The 18,853-nt window shown below is 35.3% G+C and overlaps 1 protein-coding gene across 4 annotated transcripts in view; it reads right to left on the bottom strand.

Moving 5' to 3' along the window:
* TPR (translocated promoter region, nuclear basket protein) overlaps positions 1–18,853 on the bottom strand; it is a 76,695-nt gene that overhangs the window by 28,549 nt on the left and 29,293 nt on the right. For all 4 annotated transcript variants that reach the window (XM_069074428.1, XM_069074430.1, XM_069074429.1 and 1 more), the window contains 15 exons: positions 17,996–18,130; positions 16,800–16,940; positions 15,976–16,144; positions 14,138–14,304; positions 13,071–13,223; positions 12,364–12,480; positions 7,187–7,390; positions 6,891–7,075; positions 5,792–5,939; positions 5,186–5,323; positions 4,885–5,016; positions 2,255–2,385; positions 1,569–1,779; positions 855–995; positions 83–281 (listed from right to left, as the gene is read on the bottom strand). In XM_069074428.1, the coding sequence (XP_068930529.1) occupies positions 83–281; positions 855–995; positions 1,569–1,779; positions 2,255–2,385; positions 4,885–5,016; positions 5,186–5,323; positions 5,792–5,939; positions 6,891–7,075; positions 7,187–7,390; positions 12,364–12,480; positions 13,071–13,223; positions 14,138–14,304; positions 15,976–16,144; positions 16,800–16,940; positions 17,996–18,130 (2,371 nt within the window). The remainder of the gene's footprint in view (positions 1–82; positions 282–854; positions 996–1,568; positions 1,780–2,254; positions 2,386–4,884; positions 5,017–5,185; positions 5,324–5,791; positions 5,940–6,890; positions 7,076–7,186; positions 7,391–12,363; positions 12,481–13,070; positions 13,224–14,137; positions 14,305–15,975; positions 16,145–16,799; positions 16,941–17,995; positions 18,131–18,853) is intronic.

Here is an 18,853-nt window from a genome sequence, read left to right on the forward strand (position 1 = left end):
ACTGGCAAAATTTATGTAGAACTTTGCTGTAACTATAATTATTATAAATGTCAAGCTCCAATAAATATAGGGATGTCTTTACCAGCTAAGTGTGCCAGCTTTGCTTTGGCTGCAACAAGAGCCTTTCTTGTTTTGTCTTCCTTCTCAGTCACATGTTGCCGTAGCTGTTCCTCCTGTGTAGCTCTGTCCTGAAGATCCTGATTAAGACGTGAGACTTCAGACTCAAGCTGTGCTATCTGTTCCTGACGACTTCTAGCTTCAGCCTCTTTTTCAGATACTGTCTAAAGAAAAAAAAAACAAAAACTTGAAATAAAAGTAGCTAGCTAGAGAAAAACAAGATGAATTGTCAAACAGAATCACCAAACCTCAAAAAGAATTACAAATCTTCTAATTAATACAAACTGTCATTACTTAACATGAATATGTGCAACAAGAATGCACCAAGTAAATGAGTTTGGTATATATGTCTGATGTATATAAAATAATGCAAGTAATTATACAAAAAAAGCTAATTTTTTTTAATGCAGTGGAGTACACCAAGTGAGAGAGAACTGGACCTGGAGCTGGACAACCAATCCCAGACCAACCATAGCTTTGTGACTTTGGGCAAATAAAAGTCTCAGTTTCTTTATCTGTAAAATGCTAGAATGAACTAGATGTTAAGGGTTTCCTCTAAATCTAAATTTAATGATTCTACAATTTATCACTACGTTATGAAATAAGGGTATGAAAAATGACAAGGCTTATGCTGTTACTACGAGGTAAATTACTGTCACCATGTACATACAACCTTGTACTCCTTATACCGTCAGGAAGAGTTGGGACTATAGCTCTTATTCTACTGTTATACCTACCTTTTGAAGGTTCTCTACTTGATTCTCTAGAGATTTTGTTTTTATTTCAGCTTGGCTCAGAGTTTCTTTGAGCTCTTGCACTTCATGTACAGATACCTGCTGTTCCAATAGTTCTCCAGAAGACTGAGAAGTCTCCATTACCTAAAAATATGACATTATTTATTAAATATCAACAATACACAGAATGCAGTACATGATAAAGAAAATACATCTATGCTTCCTGACCTTAGGGTTTAAAAACAAAGTCTCAGAAGTAATTCAGATACAAATCAGCTAAAAAAGTGATAATAGGACCAGGCATTTCAGTAATACTCAGATTATGTTCTTGTTTCTAAAGGTAGCAGGTATTCAACTAGATTACATTTCTTAAAAATTGTATATACATGACTATCTACAAAGACTTGTTTGCATGTATGTACTATAAACTTAAATTTGCAATGATTTACAAGGAAGCAAATTTAATGGCAGGAAAACAATCAACAAATGCTTTCAATCTCTTGTTTTGAAACATTATTTGTACCTTTGAATTAATTATGACTTTTTAGGTCACTACTCAAACAGAGAAACCACACCCACTCAAGTTTTCATTGAAGAATCTGAAACTATTGACTAATTCATGTATCTCAATCAATAATACATAAAAATTGTAGAGGATTAATAAAACTGAGTAAGGTTGGGATTTATATTTTTTTAAACAACCGCCTGAAACTATACCTTATCATGCTGTGCCTTAAGCTCTTCATATTGAGTCTTGTATCTTCTTCCAATTTTCTTGACTTGAGTAATAGTTTTGACTTTTTCTTGTATATCAGCTACTTTGGCTTCTAAGTCCTTCTGGAGAGTTTCTTTTTCAGTTCTCATTTTATTTAATTCTTCCCTTAAATTCTGGATTAAATTTTGGCTAGTGGTCAAAGATGCATTTGATCTAAATGAAAAAAAGCAAAACAAAACTCATAGACATCTTGTCAGGAGAAAGAATATGAAAAATAAAACTAATGTTAAATAAACAAGTTTAATTTAAATTGTTCACATTTTTGTATTGCACAATTTTAGTGTAAGTTTAATAGTTAAAACATAACAAGTTCTTTTAAAAACAGTGAGCTTTACTTGATTAGCTCAAGGGATATTATAATAGGTATGTAAGAGCAGTAAGTACTTAGCACTGAATATTTGAGGATATAAGAAGAGGGTGAAATAGCAAAAGAAAACTTAAAAGCATAATATTGCTTAGTTCTATACAGGAAATGATGAGGAAAACCACAACACAGTAGAGGTCCTATGCCTTTATTTTCTCTTTAGAGATGTATTGTTAGCAGAGTTCCTAAAGAATGGAGGATGACAAATTATTTTGAAGTTTCTTTCAAATAATAAGTTAAACTTAGAACTTCCTTCCACTATACCTTGCAATTTCAGCTTTAAGTCTTCCAGTTTCTTCAGTCAACTGCTGAATGCGTTTAGTATTTACTTCCTTCTCTGAAAGGAGCTTTCGACATTCTTCCAAATCTGGTTCTTTTTGCTGGCTTGCAAGATGCTGAAAAAGAACAAACCTCATAATCATGGTCTATTTTTTGCCAAACAAAAGTCATACTTAATTATTAAGTGCCTACTATGTGCTATAGGCACTGTACTAGAGGCTGTACAAAAATCAGACTGTCCCTGCCAAGAAGCTTTCATTCTACTGGGAGAGACATGATGTATATATATAAGTAGAATCAAAATATATACAAGATAACCCTGGCAGAGGGACTAGCAGCTGATGAGTTGAGTAAAGGCCTCATTTCTGTTTTGAAGGAACTAATGATGAGAAAGAGGCAGAGATGAGGACGGAAGTGGGAGTCAGATTGTGAAAACAAGGGGGGACAAAAGATGGAATGTGAGGTCAGTTTGGCTAGACCATAAAGCTGGATGATGAGTAGTAATACTAAAGATCCTGGAAAGGTAAGGCAGGACCAGGTTTTAAAAAATTCTAAGTGACAGAAGAGTTTGATCCTGGAGATAGTATTTTTATGGGAAAAAAAGTTCAAAAAAATTTTATGGGAAAAAAAGTGCTACTGAGAGTGGCAGAGCTGCCTACACAATCAGTCAACTAACATTTATTGAGTACCAACTGTGTGCCAGGCAATGTACTAATACTGAGGATACAAATAAGAAGCAAAAACTAGTTCCTGCTCTCAGGGAGTTTATATTCTAGTAAGAGAGAAAATATGTGCTTAACTAGGTACAAACAAGATACATAAAGATCGTATCAATGGAAGGCAAAGCGGTAGGGGAAAGGGAGTTGATTCTATGCACTAGATAGGTGAGTAGGTGGAAGAAGAGAGTACTTGAGTCAGGTCTTCAGGAAGAAAGGAACTTTAATAGAGACTGGGAGGGAGGTAAGGATTTCAAGAAGAGGGGAAGATTTGAATAAAGGACCAGAGAGGCAAAAGGACTGATGGGGATAACAGAATTCGTCTGAAACATGAAATAGTACCAGATATGGCACATAAAGGATAGGTTAGAGGATCTTTGATACTAATATAGAGACAGTTTATACTTTATTCAGTAGGTAATTGGTAATACTTAAAAAAGGTTTTGAAAGAGGATGACGTGATCAGAGCAATCCATATGAAAGACTACATAGAAAGTACTGTGAAGAATGTATTACAGATGGGTAAGAATTTAAAAAGGAATACTGGTTGAAATCTTACAATAGTCTTGGTAAGAAGTGTTGAGAACCTAAACTAGGCTGGAAAGGAAGAGGGAAAGATATAAGATACTAGGAAATGGATTTGACTCCCAAAGCACTGAGGTTTATACTAGTCCCACCCTGACTATTATATGTATACACACACACACACACACACACACACACACACACACACACACACTCTCTCACTCTCTCACACACACACACACACACACACACAGAGTCAGTGTAACCTTGTCCAAGTCAGGTAACTCTCTTAGGCCTGTTTCCAAATCAGTACAATGATGGGGTTGGATTAGATGATCTTTAAGATTATTAACTTCAGAGAGATAACACTGTACGATCCTAATTTCCTCTGTACCTCCACTGTCTCACCTATAAACTGGGGCTAACTGTCTAACCTATGTACCTCAGGGTGTGGGGATCAAAATATGAAAAACTGCTCACCAAATACCATCTTATTCAGCAATCTCAAAGGAATTATGTATCATCACTTCTTAATGTCTACCAATCTGATCATTCTACCAATCTGTTAACACTGTGGTTTATTTACTTTTTAGCCCTGTACTCCTGTACATGGTGCCTTGAACCTAATGTCCCTGCTACATATTTGTGGAATTAATATATTTCATGAATAGAGTAGAAACCAAAGACAATTTGGGTACTGGGAGACAATAACAACACCTGACATAAAAGTTGGAAAAAATAAGTCTGAAGGAAAGTACTTGCTCTCTGGCATAGACACAAATCCGTACCATCATGAGTAATGTCATACAAGGCTTTCATTGCATAAATGTGCAGCAGAAATCCTTTTCCTTATTATTTCTCAAACAATCTTACTCAAAGTAACTTTTTGAGGGTGTGGGGGGTGGAGAGTGCAGAATAGGAGGGGCAACGAACCAGTGACATCATTAGTACAGTGAACTCCTTGCTTGGACACTTACAATACCAATACAGTTCTTCAACCACCTGGCAACTTAAGAGTCTTAGAAAGTGGGGTCAAACTCAAACAGGAAAGGATCACTACAGGCTGCAAGCTGACTTAGAAAACTACAAATCAATAATCTCTGTTGTACTTTTTTAATTGTGTTGTTAAACCTTTCAATCTATTTCTCTAAATTCAGTAGTCACTTGAACTTCCTGGCTGGGAAGTTTGACACCTCTTTTCTTAAAGTTACCGGAAAGCAGAGAAATGATTCAATGAGTCACATAGCTGCTGAGTATCAAAGATGAGTTCTCCTGACTTTGAGACCATTCACTAGACCACGCTACTTCTCAAAAGCTAATTTAAATTTTCCCATTTACTTGCTTACCAATTTTATGAATGGGGAACCGGCTCACCTGGTTACGTGCTTTCCAGCGTTTGATATCTTCTTCTAGCAACTTCTTCTCTGCTTGCAACATACCACTTTTCTCACTCAGTTCAGCATTTGATTCTTGTAATGGTAGGATATCTAACTCCAGTTTCCTGACCTAGAAAACGAAACATCTCACCAATACTATTTTGGCTGATATAAATCAACATGACATTTAGAAAACTCTTAAAATCACATGCTCCTGATATAAATCAACATGACATTTAGAAAACTCTTAAAATCACATGCTCCTGCTTCCTTCATGACTCAATTAGCAAGTTACAAACCTTTGCTTGCATTTGCTGTAGTTCTTGTTCTAGCCTTTCTTTTTCTTCCCTTAGCATCTTATTGGTTTCTATAACTACATTCATTGTTTCAGTTTTTTTCATCAGTTCTTCATGCTGAGCCATTGTTTTTGCAGTTACCTATGGGTTAAACAAAATAACTCAGAAAAAATTAAGATTAAAGGCATCTTTTTGCTTGGGGAGAGAAGGTGGGAGAAAGAAGAGTTGGGGAGTACACTGGTATATGTATCATTTATTCCTAGTAAGATTCTAAATGTTTGAGAAAGCAGTGACATTTCTAACTGAATTAGCATTACAGTGAAAAGGAGTTAACTTTTTAGAGAGTACTGTTCTAACATATGATTTACATTTCTAATTATATATACATTCATCTAAGTTTATGACCAGGCTTAAGAATGGGAATCAATACAAAACAAATGCTAATGTTTCTTTTAAAGCTTAAAATGAAAGAATCAAAAAAAAAATATAGGAATAAAAGAAAGACTAATTTTAAAGGCAAAGATCTGGGGTGATTGGGGTGTGGTAGAAGTTGTTAATTTTGTTTGTTTTCAAAGCAATATTTAAAAAAAAATCACTAAAAGCATATACCTGGACTTTCTCCCTCTCAGCATTTAGACTATCCTGGAGCTCCTGAAGCTCTCTTTCTAGGAGCTCTACCCGCTGTCTGTAACGCAAGCTTTCTACTTGGGCGACTTCAAATCTGGTTTCTGCAATTTCTTTTTCTCTCCGTATAAACCTGCAGCAAGAAAAACATTTAAGATATTTATGAAATGTCTGCCTTCGTGAATTTTTCCTAAAAGTAACATAGCCTAAAATTCTAGTGCTGACAAACGTATGTTTCAAATCTTTAAGGACAAGATAAAAACTAATATAGAATTTAATTATTGTACAAAAAGTGACCAAAAATATTTGAAATTTTGTAGCAAAGACTCATGGATGAATCCTATACGACCTATATGTTCAACATCCAAGTGAATAAAAATGGAGAATGGAATTTTGTTTTGCTCTACAGGGGTATATGGACTACGCCTATAATTTCACTGGTACGGGAGCTCCTATCAATGCAGGTTAACACTTCCTCTATAACCCATAGAGAGCTGCTTTCAGTGCTAGAAAGTAATGTGACTTGTCCAGGGTTACAAAGTCAGTGTGTGTCAGAAGTAGGATTTACAAGCTGGGGCTTCTTAGTTTTGAGGCTAGGTCTTTATCCACTAGGCAATGTTCTCCTTTGAATGTGAATACTAAAAATAAGTTAGGCTAAGGATCCTTAAATTTCTAATTCAGGTCAAAATCTAAAATCAGAATTTAGTCCAAAAATCCTGATAAAAATGGATGGTAACTGTTCTGCTTATAAAAAATTTAAGAGAAATAAATCTTTTTTTTTTTTTTTAAAGCAATTGGGGTTAAGTAACTTGCTCAAGGTGATGTGGCCATTTTTTTTTGTGTGGGGTGTGGAGAAATAAATCTTATGGTAAGAGTATATTAGACTAATTTGTTACTACCTACAGTAAACTAACCTGTAGAGAGAATATATAGCATTACAAAGAATCAAAAAAATCTCCTCTTTCCATTTCCTATATTTTATTAAAAATGCACAGCAAAGAAAGAGCTGGGAAAACTTAACCCCATGAAAAACAGATTTATTCCAAGACACAGAAGCAAATTTTCTTGAATATATTTCATTTACCTGAGAATCTCCAAGATTTGTTCTTGAGACTTGCCTTCTTCATTTAGAGATACATTTAATGAACTTTGCACACCTTCCTTCATGGAGGTCACAACCTTGTCACTTAGTTTTTCAATCTGATCATGAAGTAATCTATTTTGTTTCTCTAAATCTTCACAGCGAGAGATGCACTTGGCAGATTCATCCTGCAAATAAAAAAAAAATAACTTTTTTTTAATCTTATTGGCAAAGGTCATTTAAAAAGCTTAGCCTTAAAGAACATCATTCCACATGTTCGCGTCTCCAAAGAAAGGTACCTTTAACACTCTCTCTCTCTCCTCCCAAGAGGCTTTACACTCCAACAATTGGGATTCTGCTTTCTGAGCCGTCTCCTCCAACTGCTGACGCACTAATAGGTTTCTGGAAACTTGTTCTTTGGCAGCCTGCAAAGCTTCCACATCAGCAGCATGCAGCATCAACTCCCGCTCATACTTATTCTGAGCTTCTATTGCTATTTTAGCCTGTAATAAGTTACAAAGAACAAATTAACATCTATAAGGCCATCTTGAGTTCTTTAGAGAGGAAACATGTTGATGAAAAACTACTGAATATTTTTATGGCTCCCTACTTTTGAAATAACTATTTTAAAAAACTTTTAATTTTTTTTTGACTTACAAGTGATTTTTATCAAACATTTAAAAAACAATTAATCCCAATATCACATAATCTATTTTGAAAAATAGGTGGATTCCTACCAAACTCCTTTTACAACACAAATATGGTGCTGATATCTAAACCAGGGAAGAGCAAAAACAGAAAGAAATCTAGAAGCCAATTTTCCTAATGAATACTGATGAAAAATTGTAAAATATAAAACTACTAAGGAGATTACAACAGTATATCACAAGGATCATACACTATGACCAGGTGGGATTTATTACCAAGAATGCAGGACTGGTTCAATATTAGGAAAACTATCAGTATAACTGACCACATCAATAACAAAACCAATAGAAATCATGTGATTTTCTCATGAGACTAATGAAAACAATAAGAGACAGAGTTTCTGGGAAATTTAAAATAATCAATTCATGTTTTTTAATAGTATTTTTCCCAATTACATGTCAAGATAATTTTTAATATTTATTTTTACAAGAATTTGAGTTCTAAATTTTTCTTCCTCTCTCTCTCCATTTCCTTCTTCTGGAAATGGAAGGCAATTTGGTAGAAGTTATACATATGCTATCATGGTAAAACATTATTTCCATGTTAGTCAGTTGTGAAAGAAGAAACATCAAAAGGGGAAAAAAACATGAAGAAGAATAAACTAAATGAAAAACTATGCTTCCATCTTCCATTTAGAGTCTATCAGATCTTTATCTGGATGTAGATAGCATTTTCCTCTACAAGTCCTTTGTACCTGTCTTGGATCACTGTGTTGCTGAGAAGAGCTGAGTCAATCATAGTTGATCACTACACAATGTTACTGATACTGTGTATGATGTTTTTCTGGTTCTCCTCATTTTACTCTGCATCAATTTGTACAAATCTTTTTAGGTTTTTCTAAATTCTGCCTCCTCACCATTTCCTATTGCACAACAGTATTCCACTACATTCATATATCAAAGTTTATTCAGACATTCTCCAAATGATAGACATCCCTTCAACTTCCAAAACTTTGTTACTACAAATAGAGATGCTATAAATATTTTTTTGCACATACAGGTCCTTTCCCCTTTTTTTATGATCTCTTTGGGATACAGACCCAATACTGATATTCCTAGATCAAAGAGTATGTACAGTTTGGTTGTCCTTTGGGCACAGTTCCAAATTGCTGTCCAGAGAGGTTGGATCAGTTCACAAATCTACTAACAATGCATTAGTGGCCCAATTTTCCCATACCCTCTCTAACATTTATTATTTTCCTTTTTTGTCATATTAGCCAATCTGATAGATTTAAATGGCTCTTCAGAGTTGCTTAATTTGCACTTCTCTAAAGAAAAGTAATTCAGAGCACTCTTTATTTTGGAGGGAGAAGGTAGGGCAATTGGGGTTGTGACCTGCCCAATGTCACACGGCTAGTTTGTGTTTGTGTATGTGTGTTAAGTATCCGAAGCCATATTTGAACTCAGGTCCTCCTGACTCCAGGGCCAGTGCACCAGTTACATCCCCTAGAGCACTTCTTCATATGCCTATAGAGAGCTCTGATATTTTTTTTTTATCTGAAAATTGTCCATATCCTTTGAGCATTTATCAACTAGGGAGTGGCTTATAGTCTTATAAATTTGACTTAGTTCTTTAAACAGTTGAGAAATGAGGCCTAGATACTTGCTGTAAAGATTGTTTCCCAGCTTTCTGTTTTCCCTCTAATCTTAGCTGCACTGGTTTTGTTTGTACAAAACTTTTTTTTAATTTAACATAATAAAAATTATCTACTTTACATTTTATAATGCTCTCTGTCTCATTTGGTCATGAATTCTTTCCTTTTTCACAGATCTAAGAAGCAGACTATTTCTTGCTCTTTCTTTGCTTTATGGTATCACCCTATATGTCTACTCTAACTTCTAATAACCTATTTTGCTTTATGGTATCACCCTATATATCTACTCTAACTTCTAATAACCTATTCACCTCCTCAGTTTCTTTCTTGTTTATTTTTTTCATTGGATTTATCAAGTTCTGAGAGGGGATAGTTGAGATCCCCCACTAGTATAGTTTTGCTGTTTATTTTCTCCTGAAACTCCCTTAACTTCTCTCTTAAGAATCTGGATGCTAAGAAAAACAACAGTTTTGGAGTACAGATCATGAAGAAAAAATATAAAAATAATTGAACTAATTGAAAGTTATGATCAAAAGAAGAATCTTGATACAATAATGCAAGAAATAAAGAAAACTGTCCTGAAGGATTAGGGCAAAGGGGGAAGGTAGAAATAAGAAAAAATTCATCAGTTACCACTTAAAAGAGATCCTATGAGGGAAACTCATAGGAATATCATGATCAAATTCTGAAACCCCCTGCTCAAGGAAAAATTATTAAAAGCATCAAGACTAAAACAATTTAAACATCATGGTGTCACAATTAGAATTACATAAGACCTAGCAGCAGCGACATAAAGGACCACAGGTCTTGGAACACAATATATCAAAGAGCAAAAGAACTGGGGCTCCACCAGAAAATATCATACTCTGCAAAATTAAGTATTATGTTCAATGAAAAAAAAAAAGGATATTTGATAAACTCTCAGATTTTCAAGACTATTAAAAAAAATCCTGAACTTAACAGAAGATCTAACATACAAAAACCAATATAAATATAAAATATGTAACAAAGACTGATTATAAAGGATTCATAAGGACAACTGTTTATTTTTTATATATGTAAAATATGTCTAAGATTCTTATCAATAAATTGGGTAGCTCATAAAAAAGTTTGGGGTAAACCTGAGTATGATATGAATTTAAGAAGCAAAACCATTTAGGAACAGCTTTTAAAAGAGTAATTATTTTACACAAATGAAGTGCAAGAGGAAGAATTGATACAGAGGAATTAGATGGGGGAGGAGGGCTGGTAGTTCTGCAACCTACCTTCATTGGGAATGGGGTTTAAGAGTGGAACAATACATATATATTTAAAAGAGCATAAAAGTCTTCTAAATTCAGAAGAAATAAACAGTAGGGGTGTAGGGAGTGGGGAGAACACAAGGGAGGGATCTTTAGAGGGGAAGGTGAGGGAATAGGTAAATACGAGTATCATTTATCATATAGGCTTTCTTGAAATGAAAATTTATTGTTACATATTTTGAATCCTCTAGTTCCTTTGCCTTCTGTAATGTCATGTTCCATGACCTCTAATCCTTTGAAGTTGCAGTTGCTAAGTCCTGTGTAATCCTGATTGTGGCTCCCAATACTTGAACTGTTTCTTTCTCACTACTTGCAGTATTTTTTCATACACCTATATAGTTCTGAAATTTGGCTATAATGTTCCTTGGAGTTTTTATTTTGGGATCTCTTTGCTGAGGTGATAAGTATATTCCTTCAATGCCTATTTTGCCCTCTAGTTCCAGGATATGAAGGCAGTTTTCCTTGATAATTTCTTGAAAGATGATGTCCAGGTCCTTTTGATTATGGCTTTCAGACAGTCCAATGATTCTGACATTGTTTCTTAGATCTACTTCCTAGGTCAGTTGTTTTTCTGATGAGTTATTTTACATTTTCTTCCATTTTTTTCATTCTTTTGAATTTGTTTGATTCTTGATGTTTCATAAAGTCATTTACCTTCCACTTGTCCAATTCCAACATAAATTTAAGAAGCCATTTTCCTCAGCTAGTTTTTGCACTTACTTTCCATTTTATCAAACATACTTTTTAAAGAGCTGTTTTCTTCAGTGCATTTTTGTTATCTCCTTTTCCATTCAGCCAATTCTATTTTTTAAGTTGTTTTCCAAGTCGTTGACTCTTTTCCCATTTTTTCTTCTATCTCATATGATTTTTAAGTTCCTTTTTGAGCTCTTCCATGAATTCTTTCTGGTCTTGAGACCACTTCTTGTTTTTCTTTGGGGTTTTGCCCACAGGTGTTTTGACACTGTTGTCCTCTTCTGAATTTGTCTTGGTCTTCCCTGTCACCGTAACAACTTAATAAATTGGTCAGATTTTTTTTTTTGTTGTTTGGGTTTGTTTGCTCATCTTTTTTGGCCTATTCCCTTTCTTTTAAATTTGATCTGTGCTCCCAAAGTGAAAGGGGCATTATCTTAGGTTTCTTGTGTTAGGTGATACAGGCTATGATTGTTTACCTGGTGCTGCACTGATGTTACCCTGAGGCCCATGGGAGACCTTCTTGTCTGATGCTGCATTGAAGGAGTGTGGTGGGGGGTCTGGCAGCTTACTTAGTGCTGAGTCAGGAGAGGGATGGGGACAGGGGAAGTAGGAGGGGAGGGACCCCCCTACTGCTGGTGTCTGGAATGTACTGAGGCTGGTGGGATGTTTCTGTGTTTCCCTGGAGCTACACTGAAGCTGGTGGCTGTCTGACTGTCCAGGACTATGCTGAAACACATAGTGGTTCTTGCAGTTGATGTCTGTTTGTTCCCTTGATTTTGCTGAGGCACAAAGTGGGGTCCTGGCATTGGTGTTTGCGTGCTCCACCACACTGGGGCTTAGGGTCTCCCAGTGATTTGCTGGGATGCTTCCTGTCCTGGACACCCCATTTACTTGAGTGACGGACCTTTCCTGGTGATATTCCAGGTTTCTTGGGCTAAAAGATTGCTTCACCCCAGCTTTTTGCTGTTCCAGGATTTGTTTGGGGGTACTATTTTATGGTTTGGAGGGGAATGTGGGAAAGTTAGGGTGATTTACTGCTTACTCTGCTATCCTGGCTCCCAGAAGTTCAAGTAATCATTTTATTAATTAGGCTAGCTGTCAATCACTTAACTGATGGCCAGTGTTTTCTCTCTGTAACCAAAGATCTGAAATAACTATTTTAAAAACCATAAATACTTACTTGTTCCTGACAATCGCGTCTGGCTTGCTGCTCATTACTCAAAGCTGTGCTTGCTCTTTGAAGAGCTTCTTGAACTTCATTTTGAACACTAGAGAGAGTCTTCTTTAATTCAGATAGCTATAGCAGGAAAGAAAAAAAATCCAAATTAATTGTATACTTGCTTTAAAATTACAAAAATAAAATTCAGAAAACGTTTGCAGTATAAAGCAGTGGTTTCAATCTCAAATAGAAATGGGGCCATTAAACTATAGTAAGGATCCCTGCAAGGTTGCGTATTGACTTAGAAAAATAGCATATTAACATCATCTATGTTCTAATGTATTTTTATTTTGTTAAGTAATATACTTTGTTAAGTATTTCACAATTATATTTTCTGGTTTGGAATCCACCAGTCTTACTGGCAGATAATGCTAATTTTTGACATCTCTGGTGTAAAGGTAAGACAAGAACACATTTATAACAGTTGGTAATTTGAAATCTCTTCTACAGCTACAGGCAAGCAATTAATAAATTTTGATAATTATAAACAGTAGCTAAAAACAAAGGGCCAGGAGGGCAGTTTTTAAGTGTAAGCATGAAAGCTGCAGAAAAGTAGAATAAAGCAGCAAATCAAATGTGGGTTGGGTTATCTTGAAAGCTAGTGAGAAGCACAGATGAGAGAAGCCAGAATTTCTCACAAAGGAAAACACGCTGGCAGTCAGATCTACCTGCTGCTCCATACTCTCAAGGGCTCTGCGTTTTTCATCTTGAAGCTCTTGTTTTTCCTTCTCTGCTTCCATTAGTTTTTTTTCCAGTTGTGCCTGATACTCAGCTGAGTCTTTTAAACGTGCTTCAATATTCTTACGTACCTCTTCTGTCACCTTGCCATTAGACAACAGAAATTAAAGAATTCAAAAATAAATTGTACAATGAATTTTAGGTTATACCAGGCTTGAAACTGAGACAAAATCATTTCCATTGTGAAGGTGAAGGGTGTGACAGTCTACTTGCCTTACGGGTCTATAAAAAATTTTTTGTGATCTTTAGTCTAAAAACTGACAATACCAAATGTCTCTTCCCTGACCAGTACTGCCCCAGGTACCCCAAAATATCAGCCCCAGCTCTCCTTATGTCTCCATCCCACTCAACCCTATTTCTCCCATTATGTCCATCTCTCCATCTTGTTAAACAGGCCTGTGCCCTCCCTCTGAAATTTAGTTTGTATTTATTTTCTTTTTTAATTTTCATGTAGTTGTTTTTGCCCAATATAATTTAAGTTCTTTGAAGGCAAGAACTGCTATCTTTTTTTTAGTCTGGGATTTCCCCAGCACAGAGCAGAGTGCCCAGCTCACAGAAGGTGTTTAATAAATGCTTGTGAGTTAAACTGAGCATCCAGCGTACTGAGGAGTAACTTACAGTTTTTACAGAGATGCCTGGGACACAAAGATTAAATAACTCAAATGAGTCCAGGGTCACAGTCAGTACATGTCAGAGATGGACTTGAATAACAAGTCTTCAAATTACAAAGCATAATCTGTCTAACCTGAAACTAAAATGGGAATATATGTATACAATGATTTGACAATGACTTCTAAGATGGTTAACAGAAAGGAATATTAATGGAAAAGGCTCAATACTGAAAAGTAACTCAGGCTGGAATGAAAAATCAAAGTCAATTAAAAATTTATTAATAAAAGTACGATTGAAATGAAATCATTGCTGTCAAATACATCAACATATGCCAAGTTGTCAACAGATTTTAGACTGTCACTGCACTTCACATTACATTGCTTACTTGTTTTTCCTTGTTTAGGGATTCTTCTAAGCTAAGAACCATAGCTCGATACTGTTCCACATTACTAGAAGTTGTCTTGAGTCTTTCCTTTAGGTCATTAGTCTGCTCTTCAGCTTGCCTTAGTTGACTTACAAGATCATCTATGTCTTCTTTAGTACCAGGCTGTCCTAAAATAAAGATATTTGAATTAAATGTAAGCACTATCTATGATCCTTAGAGATATTTCAGGACACAATTCTATTCAAAATGCTTTACATGTCAAGTATATGGTCACAGTTGTAAGGCAGCAAAACCTAGAGAAAAACGACACCCAACTTGAAGAAGCTTATACTCTACTGTAATGGCTCAATCTATCTATTCCCATATCTGGGATTCCTTTCACCTTTAAAAAGTCCAAAATACTACCTGAAGCCTTCTTTAACTGTCCCCTCCCAGAATGCTTTGTTTCTAAACTTACCGTAATTATATGTAATATAGTTTTCATAAATATTTGTCTTTGGGTTTTAGTCTCCTCCCTTCCCCCACAATTTGACTGTAAACTTCATGGAGGCATGTCTGTGATACTTCTCTAGCATCAAGTAAAAAGTTGGTACACAAGTGATACTTAAGAAAAAATGTTGAACAAATTAATGTTTAAAGATAAAAGAATGGTGTTATGATTTCCTTGCCCAGAAGGAAGTTCTCAACTCTCTGAGTCTATTTCTTGAGTCACTAACCTTCCACTTTAAAATCTTAAATTACTGGGTGGCTAGGTGGCACAGAGAATAGAGCACTGGCCCTGCAGTCAGAAGGACCTGGGTTCGATCTGGCCTCAGACCCTTAACACTTACCAGCTGTGTGACCTTGGGCAAACCACTTAATCCCAACTGCCCTGCATTCCCCCTTCCAAAAAAAATAAATAAAATTTCAAGTTACACTATTTAGCACTAAGAAACTACAGATAATTCAAACCACCCCCCTCATTTTGCTGACGTGGAAAACTGAAGTCTAGGAGTCATTCTGTCCAGAAGCATTGTTCTCTTTCTAAAAAGGATACCTTAATAAGTGTCTGAATGTCCAAATTGATTTATACATGTACATTTTCTAAAACGAATAAAAGAAACTGGCAACCAGTATTTAAAGATGATTATCTGCTTTGTGAACTTCTTTCAGGAAACAAAACTTTCTGAAAAATTATCTTTTACCTAGGACTGTCTCATGAATAATACAGGGTATTCCAAAAGTCTTAAGTGTAGTTTTAGGCCTTAATAGCTTAAAACTATACTAAGATTTTTGGGACATCTTATAGAGCGGAATACTATTCTACTGAAAAGGTAATCAATTTAATTTCCTATAGTGTTTTTAATTTGACTCTGTCATTCTTATTTGTAACTGTCCTTACCACATGGTACAGTGAAAGAGCAGTTTGCTATCTGAAGGTTTGAGCTTGAGTTCTAGTTCTGCTATATATCACCTGTGTAGTGTGACTGAGCAAATCACTTCATTCTAGGCTTTAGTTTCCTCAAATGTAAAATGAAGGCTGCTGTATTGGAGCATTCTGTTGAATGCTTTCAATAGTTGGAAAACAAATGAAGTACATTATGAATACTTGCTCAGAATACCTTACATACCCACATTCTTAAGGAGAATAAAATGGGTTAAGAGCAAACATTCCCATTTAGTCCCAATTTTAAGCTAGGATGAAAAGTATTCACAATGCTTAAAACTTCCAACTTCATACTCTATAAATTCTAATAACTGCCTCCTCTCTTATCTGGTCCATAATGTAGTTTTTGCAAAATGGATATATCAATATATGCATACATATAAAAGATGGATCATAAACTTAAATAATTTACCTTTTCCAGGAGCTCTCTGTGCTGACTGGGAAGCAAGCTGGGCTTCAACATTATTGAGTTGCTGTTTCAATGTAGCAGTTTCCTTTTGGGCATTTTTTAATAGTTCTTTTGTATTAAGGTGACGATTTATTTCAGTCTCCAGCTGTCTCTTTGTATCTAAAAGATGAACCTGCAAAAGATGATAAATACATTACTATGACACCAAATTTCAAGAATGTTTCTAGTTTAAACCAGAGATTTAAACCGAAGTTTCCTTTCTTATGGTCACTTCTCTCTGACAGAGAACTGACAGAAAACATTTAAAAGTAAACATTTATTAAATATCTATAGCAATATGCTAGATGATGGCAGTATAAAGATGAAACAAGACATAGGCTTTGCTCTCAAGGAGTTTACAACTTAGTATAAGGGAATGGAATACAAGTATACAGATAATGACTGAACAAAATACAACAGCTGCAAAAAGGGAGACCCACAAAAAAGGTTATGAAAGATCTGAGGCCTAATGGTATTTTGGAGGGATAAGCAAAAGCTTCTTACAGACTCATAGTTCATCTGGTCCTTGGAAGACAAGGGTTTCATAGACAGAGGATGAGGGTGGAGATCATTTTAGGGCATGAGAAATAGCATTTATAAAGGCACTGAGGAAAGAAGGAAGGAGGAGCTTTGGCAATGACAAGCTCTAATACATAGGTGGGAAATAATATGAGCTAAGTTAAACCAAGTGATTTGCAGCCAGAGGCCTAGAGAGGTTAGTAAGTGTCTTGCCTAAGTTCACACAAGCATGGTTCAACCACAACAATTATCTATTCAAATACACTCACATCTTGATTTCTTGTAAGTGTGTGTCTTTGTTCTACTTCACTTTCTAATTTCTTCTTCAGTTGAGATATCTCACGTTCAAGCTTTTCTATCTGGTTATTAAGTCTTTGCTTAGTTTCTGTTTCAGATCTCTCCAGTATTCCCTTAAGAAAAAGAAATGTCACAGGGTTTTAAAAAAATTAATAAAAAGAAATTTATTTTGCACCTATAAAAAGTGTGAGGTAATGGGAAGAGAAAGACATCAATGAAAACAGTCCCTGAGCTCAAGGAACTTCTACTGACAGAAACAGTGTGTGTGTATATAGATAGATAGATAGATAGATAGATATTAAATATAGAAAAAAATAATTGGGGGGAGGAGGGATAAGAGATAGCAATTAGAGAGAAGTCAGTACATAATACCTGCGCTGAAGCCTGAAGAAAGCTAGGGGTTCTAAGGGAGGGAGGGCAACAGTGAGGAAAGTGAATCAAAAATGTTCATTGAGGTAAGAATCACAAGCTCTTTAGTTTACCACAAAGAAAAAGGCTAGCAGAAATATTTCAAAAAATATAGCATCACCTACTTGAACATGAGTACCAGACTACCCATACAATGAAATTATTTTCAGACTTTTCTCAAAGTGAAGCATTATATATGTAACTACAGAGGAAAATGTCGATAAAAACTCTTCAAGATTTTGCAATTAGGTCAAGAACAAAAAGATTTATACGGATCTGGACTTATTTTCATGTCCAAGAAGTTAAACAAGTATTTTACACATTTCTTTCATAAGTTAGAGATAAACTTCTAAGAAGAACAATAAAATTCCTTTTAAAGGTTTAGTCAGAAAAAATAACATCTTAAGGTCTCAAATTCCATGTTTATGCAACTGATGAAAACAAATGTAACTCATAAGAAGGAAAAGAATGATATTTTCCAAATATCCCTCTAGAATTAGGGTTCCAAACTTTTTTATGACATGGACCCTTTCACAATCTGGTGAAACTCACAGATCCCTCGGAATGTTTTTAAAAGCACAGAATAAAATGCATAGGATTTTAAACCACTTTTATTGAAAGTTATCAAATTTTTAAAATTTTATCAAAAAGTTCACAGATCTAAAAATCCCTAGTAGAATTCATATGTATTAACAAGATATAGAAATGGGTATTTCTTTTATGCAGACATTATTACCCCCCCACACACACTTTAGAATACCTGAATTGTTTGCAGATTAGTTAGTAGTAAGTTTTGTCCTCTTTGTTCAGCTAATAAAGATTCTCTCTGCTGAGTGAGGCGAACTTCTGACAATTTCAACATTTCCTTTTCCTTTTTCAGATTTTCTGCCCTTACCTTAAAAGGTAAAAAAAGACACAACGATGGGTTTTGTGGGAAAAAACTGAAAATGCAAAATTAATATGTGGTCTAAATATGAAACCACAAGAGTTAAAAAATATTCATAAACATTTTATTGCCAAATTTAACATTAAACTTTTATATTTAAGGTTTGTGCACAGGACATAAATGGCTCTTAAGATTAATCAAATACATGTTCAATTCAATAAGCATTTAAAGAATGTCTATTATGCTCTAAACAGAACTCCTAGGAAATGTTAAGGTATCAAGAAAAGCAGAAACATTCAATCATAATAAACAACTGATGTGGGGCCACTGAGTTTTTCCAATGGGATCAGTGGAGGATGCCATTGCCAACTCTCTCCCTGATCCTACTTCATCAGGTGTGTATTTATGGAGAGAGACAAGGCCAACAGGGTCTCCTTATAACTTTACTTAACCCCTTCCTCCAAATTGCCCAGAATTCTCAAAGTGTGTATGGGGAATAGGGCTGGGGGAGAGGAAAGCTGTCAGCAAACCACCTTTCTTATGCCTCCTCAACTGCCTAGACCTTATCATGGTGTTTACACCACTTGGATAAGCTATGAATTATCAACTAAAATCTTCCTAAGACAGTCAGGACTTACTATTGGCCCTACCAGTATGTCCCTTATGGATACTGCCTTTCATCTCTTGATTCACCCTATGGAACCCTAGGCCTTTTCATTCATCTCTCCTCTG

Source organism: Petaurus breviceps, unplaced genomic scaffold (genome assembly GCF_028583685.1).
Source record: "Petaurus breviceps papuanus isolate PSGF00001 unplaced genomic scaffold, PetGlider_PUasm1.0 90895, whole genome shotgun sequence".
NCBI classification, from domain to species: domain Eukaryota; kingdom Metazoa; phylum Chordata; class Mammalia; order Diprotodontia; family Petauridae; genus Petaurus; species Petaurus breviceps.